The sequence below is a fragment of the Chaetodon auriga genome, chromosome 17 (assembly GCF_051107435.1).
Source record: "Chaetodon auriga isolate fChaAug3 chromosome 17, fChaAug3.hap1, whole genome shotgun sequence".
In the NCBI taxonomy this organism is placed as follows: Eukaryota; Metazoa; Chordata; class Actinopteri; order Chaetodontiformes; family Chaetodontidae; genus Chaetodon; species Chaetodon auriga.
The window spans coordinates 19,292,336-19,297,964 of record NC_135090.1 but is presented as its reverse complement, the minus strand read 5'-3'; the positions used below and the strand labels follow the sequence as shown (position 1 = coordinate 19,297,964).

The window sequence follows — 5,629 nt, the reverse complement described above, 5'->3', positions numbered from 1 at the left end:
AGCTCATGCGAGATCCCTCAGGCGAGCAGGGAGGCAGGCTTGACTTCAATAAGCCCGGGTGAGCTGGAATAGGCAGCAGGGCTGGGCTGTGGCTCTCAGGGGCCTCCGGTTTGTTAGAGCAGGATTTGAAGGCTGAGCCAAGGGCCAAAACTGTACGAGAAGTGTGACACCGAATCTCATCGGATTCTGAACCATTTACTTATGTCCCCTTGTTTTCATCCCTCGCTCCATCTCTCTATTTGATTGGGTGGGAGGATTAGGACTGGATTACCCAAGGAGGGGATGTGAACCAGAGTGTGTTTGTTTGCACACAAGGATGTACACAAGGCCGGGTTAAAGTTGCCCAAGCAGCAGCCCATTTGCCCTTTTTGGCTGAGCTGCACTTTGTTTTTGCTATTGTGGCTGCATAAACATGAGCAGCCTGTAAATGTGGAAGTTGGACCAAATTAAATCACCATAGCGTCCAAGCTCTTATTACTTTTAGATGCATGCCTGCGGAGATTGGGCTGCCCTGTCATGTGATACTGAATATCACTCCGGGTGAGACTTTTGAAGTTGTGGGAATGATTAATGCTGAGTGGTATAACCAGTGAGATGCCCCGAGAGTAAAAATCTCCATGTGCTTCCAAACAATGAACAGCTTGTCACATTTGCATCACGTTGCACATATTGCTTTCTATTATGCTATCACATGAACCAATCTCAGCCAGCTAGCTGGGTGGCTAACGTGCAGGCAGCGTGGTTAGGGTTCTTTTTTTCCAGTTACAGCAAAAGCCTCTCAAGATATGTGTGCACGTTCCTGTTTGCACGTATATGTAAAGGTCAGATCTTACAGGGATGCTTGCTCATTGTATGACCTTGGCAGTGAATATATACTGTGGTGTCAAAGCTACATGCAAGAGCGATTGCCTCATGGGTGAGAGAAGTGGAGCACCAAAGCCTCCTGATGCCTGAACACAATAAGATTAAGGCTTTGCCACATGCTACTGTGGGCAACACATCTTGAACCAACAACATCCTCATGGAAACCAGTGGCTCCCAACCTGCCTGTCACAAGATGATGAACAGAGTGCAAAAGCAGAAAAAAAAAACAAATATTTCCTCTAATCTTTGCTCTTTGCAGACCCTAAAAAATGTTAAAATAAAAGGAAGGAAGGGTCATGAGCCAAACACCGCTGTCCTTGTGATACAGGCAGGGTTCATTATTTTTGTTTTTAATGTAACTGAATCATTTATTGTTTTTTAACGCCACTCTGTTGCATAATTAGCAGCTAATTTGTGCTTTCGACTACCAGCTATCAGCACTGAAGATGAACCCTAAACTTCACTGATCAATGGCAGATGATGACAAGTGACTGATAGGAAAGTGGGACAAATTCAGAGGCAACAACAACAAACTCCTTCAACCACATCAGCATTCATGTGCCATTCCTGCCGGGATATCTCTCACAGAGCTTTACTGCCTCAGCACTGGACCCTGAGCTGCACACGTGCGTCACACAGCGTTTTATTCATGCACCGAGGAGAATAAAGCGCACACGACGCCGTATTTAAATGTGTGTGTGTTTGTGCACGAGCGTGTGTGTTTAGAGTCCAGCACGGTCCAGCCTGGCCCGGATTAGTCACTGAAGCTACGCAGGGCTGCCGAGAGGACAAGAAGGGGGCAGAGGTTGCAGGAGGGGAGGGGCTGCAGTAATCTGCTAATCTCATTAATACCACGGCTGTGGGTGCCCCGTCAACAAGACGCAGGGAACAAAGGATGGAGTAAACAGCTGATGACCCTGGCTGCCGTCCACTGCACAATGCCTACACACACATAGCCGTGCACGCACTCACACAAACCGTGCCGATACTAAGTCCACATTCTGCCTCCAACATAAAACTCTCCTGAGATGAGATAAAATGGAAAAAGAGAAGGAGTCCAGTGGCAGGTTTGAGTGGGTAAAGAGAAGAAATAGCAACTGTCCCCTCAGGCCAGACGACCCTCAAAAGGCTCCACAAAACACTGCCTGTTCGTTTTGCTTTAGTGATTACACAGCGCACAGCAGGACCAGCAGGACCTTACTTGGACCTCTCAGCTGTTCCCATCAGTCTGAGTCACTTTTCACTGCTGGCACACGGGGCTTAGCCAGCAGCGGATGTCAAGATGTCTCCTTGTATTGTCCTGGAAAATATAACACTGCCTAGGTGGATTACATTGTCTGTGCCACGGTTCATTCTTCTGTGACTCCGCTCGGACATTTAGAGTCTAACCACTGAAAAATCCTTGATGGCGTTTTGTGAGTAATGATGGCGTCTTCTCCTCCTGTGCACACTGATCACATTCAAATAGGAGGGTGAGGATGCTGGGTCCAGAGGGACAGCTGGGACGACACATGGGGTCAGATGGGACGGGTGCACCAAATGGTTCTTCAGTTCAAGTAAACTCAGGTGGATATTCCAGGAAAACAAACACAACCATGGGCCTCTGTTAGCCAATTATCAGAGAAAATGCTGCAGGGAAAAATTCCTGATTTCTATCTGTGGATGGAACGTGACGATGGCAACAAACACAGGTGGAATGATTAAATATGTCTACGTAACTCTGTCAAGATAGGCCTTCAGTGGTCCTGCAGGGCAGCAGAATAAGAAACGGGGAGAGGAGTCTGTTTGAGACAAACGTGTAGTAAAGTATACGTGTGCATGAGTGTACAAAAAGGCATGCGGTCAGCAAGAATGGGTGCTCAAACTTCCTCTCACCGATCCAGCACCCGACTATAGTCCTGGGGGCCACACCCGCCTTCACTCTTGAGTTCAGCAAATACTTGTGTGAAAAAGTGCGGGTCTGCGTTGATGCGCAGCATCTTGGAGCTGGTAGCATCGATGATGGCGAGGCAACGGTCCCAGAAGGCCTCCTTACCCGCCTCAACCAGGAAGGGCTTGAGCGGGTATGAGATCTCATTGCCCATGTAGGAGTAGGACAGGTAGAGGCAGGTGAGCAGGATGGCCTGCAGCTCGTGCTCCGACGCCACCAGGTCGCCGTCCACGACGTCTCGGCAGAGCATGTAGACGAAGACCACATTGGCCGGCGTGACGAAGGCCTGGTCCTGCCAGCCCTGCAGCAGCAGCGAGCGGTCCACGGCCCGCAGCCAGAGCACCGGGTCGGCCGGGGACAGATGCTTCAGGCGATAGCAGCGGCAGCACAGGAACTCCCCGAGGCAGCGCAGGAGCTCGCTGGTGGATGCCTGGACAATGACACGCTTTGGGGACGAAGTCACTGTCCCTTGGGGAACTTTCTTCACAGAGGAAAGCTGTTGGGACTTGCTGTAGCCACATCCGTGCCCCTGGCCCAACCCCAGGCCATAGCCGAGCCCCAGACCCAGTCCTGCTGGGCCCTCATAGCTGGACAGGTTGGCACATGACAGCGATTTCTTCACATTCTCACGGTTGAGATGCAACACGGTGTCTTTTTGATAGATGTTGATGCTGTTGTTGTTATTGAGAGGGTCCCCGAGGGCCACGGGACCGCCGGAGCCTTTCTTGGAGTTGCCTTTCTTCTTCGTAGAGGCTACCAGTCGCTTCCATGTGAGCGCCGGGAGGAAGATGGACTGACCCCTCTTCAGCCCGCGGTCTTTCTGGCTGTTAAGAGAGCGGCTGCTGAGGCTCGGGTAGTGGCTGAGTGAGCCCGGCCGGTTGTCATAGTAGCCTGATTTCCGAGAGCCGGGAGACAGTGATAGTACAGTGCCCATGGTGAGTCAGTGCTCCAGAGATTATACTGCCTTACTGCTGTTACAGAGAGGGGACGCGTTTGAGGCAAAGCTCTCTTTTATTTCTTAACATCCAGCAGATGGGAACTCTCAACAGGGAAACAGCATGAAGAGACGAGCCGTGCAGACATGTCAAGGTGAGCTGGATGTGGTTTAAATGGCATTACCTGCAACAGTAAAATACACAGGAAGAGAGGATTTAGACAATTTTACTGTAAATATAAAAACATAACACCTAACCCCAGTTAAATGTGGACCACATACTGTAAAGTGCACCTTGCTGAAATTAACCTCTCTGCTTCCCATCTGGTTCTGTGAAGCCGAACATGAGTATGAACCCAATTAACTTGAAATTCTAGTGGAGAAAGAGATCAAAGTTTCCAAATATACCAGGCTGAATATTGATTTAAAGACATCTACATCTGCAGCCATGAAAACATGCTGTTTTGTGTTGAATATTTCACTCTGCGGGCGCCATACAGCCACAATGAAGAGGTGGAACATGTACAAAGAATATATGTGCAGTGCTGTCAGGCGGAGTGGACACTGTGTTCCAATCTGTAAGGGGAAATAAATGAGTTAAAATGGATTTCAAGGGGTTAATCTTCAGCCTGATGTAATCTATGAGCTCTATTCTCTGAAACCTGTGAAGATTCCTGGATTCAAAACTATTAAAAGGACTCTTATCTTTATCTTAATGATTAAATGCAGGAGCCAAGATGGTGACTGGTGCGCACAGAGCACAGGTTAACACATTATTCCCTTCTGTGAAAACAGACAATAGTTTCCATTTCAAACATCCTTATTTTAGTTTACAATCATAACAACTGTGACACCATAAAAACACACTGATCTTAAAACTGAATCTTCACTGAGCTGCTCTGATGCTCACCTGTGTGGACGAGATGTCCGGGTGCGAGTCTGTTTGTTGCCGCAGTCCGCGATGGTGCAAAGACATAAAGGAGCGCAACAAATGCGCTGTTTCTGCAGCCACAGCCGAAAATTTGACACGGCAGCGAGCAGGTTGGTGATCAGTCTGCACAATCAGAGGCAGAAAGTGACTCTTGCAGAAGCTTTGACATACTCTTCAAAGATGCCAAGTGTGGAACAGCGCGTCGGTCCTCGCCAGGCGCGGTGCAGGTGTCATCCTCCGCTGCACCTCAGACCCAGGCGAGAAGGATGCTTGACTTTACTGAGATTAACTGTCTTTTCGTTTGTGTCTCCATATCCGAAATGCAAACTTTCACAGTGTCTGAGTCCTTTCAATGCATTCCATCCCTCAGACCCGAGCGTAAAGTCTCCTCAGACTTCTCGGTTCTGTTCCTGGACTCCGGTGCAGCTGTGAGTCCGCTCTCTGAGCTTTCCTCGCCTACTGACCGGTGATCGGTCCCGGCAGTCGGACACCTCTAAACGGGCTCTCACTCACGAAAGGCGGAGCAGCCAGTGAGCGCACAGAGCGGCTCCTCACACCGCCTCCCCGCGACTCAGACTCCGCCTTACCGGGGCTCAGCTGCAGCCACACACACACACACACACACACGCGCGCGCGCGCGCGCGCGCGCATGTTAAGTTTTCATTACTTTTGGGGAGATTACTTAGACAAACATTTATTTTCTGGAGCCTTAGCTTAACTTTAACCCAAATTTAACCTATACCCAAATATCAGACCGAATAAAATGCAATTCGTAAATGACATTAATAATAATAATAATAACAATACAACTATTGATTATTAGCTAATTAATATTAGAATAGAATAAGATAAAGTTGTTATGAATTGAGTCATTTAGTTTTAAACTAGATGAGACTTAAAAGAAAACAAGAGATGTTGAGGACACAGTCTCATCTCACGCGAGGTTCATTCACCAGCTCTTCCACAGCTC

The 5,629-nt window shown here is 48.6% G+C and overlaps 1 protein-coding gene across 1 annotated transcript; it reads right to left on the bottom strand.

The window, feature by feature from the left end:
- Positions 1–1,216: 1,216 nt before the first annotated feature.
- LOC143335187 (cyclin-dependent kinase 5 activator 1) lies at positions 1,217–5,150 on the bottom strand. The gene is made up of 2 exons (XM_076754424.1): positions 4,639–5,150; positions 1,217–3,913 (listed from the first exon to the last, which is right to left on the bottom strand). The coding sequence occupies exon 2, from the start codon at positions 3,726–3,728 to the stop codon at positions 2,736–2,738; it is 993 nt and encodes a 330-aa protein (XP_076610539.1). The 5' UTR covers positions 3,729–3,913; positions 4,639–5,150; the 3' UTR covers positions 1,217–2,735.
- Positions 5,151–5,629: the final 479 nt, after the last annotated feature.

Excerpts from the sequence above, each read along its gene's own strand:
- LOC143335187 (XM_076754424.1), bottom strand. The coding sequence starts at position 3,728 with ATGGGCACTGTACTATCACTGTCTCCCGGCTCTCGGAAATCAGGCTAC.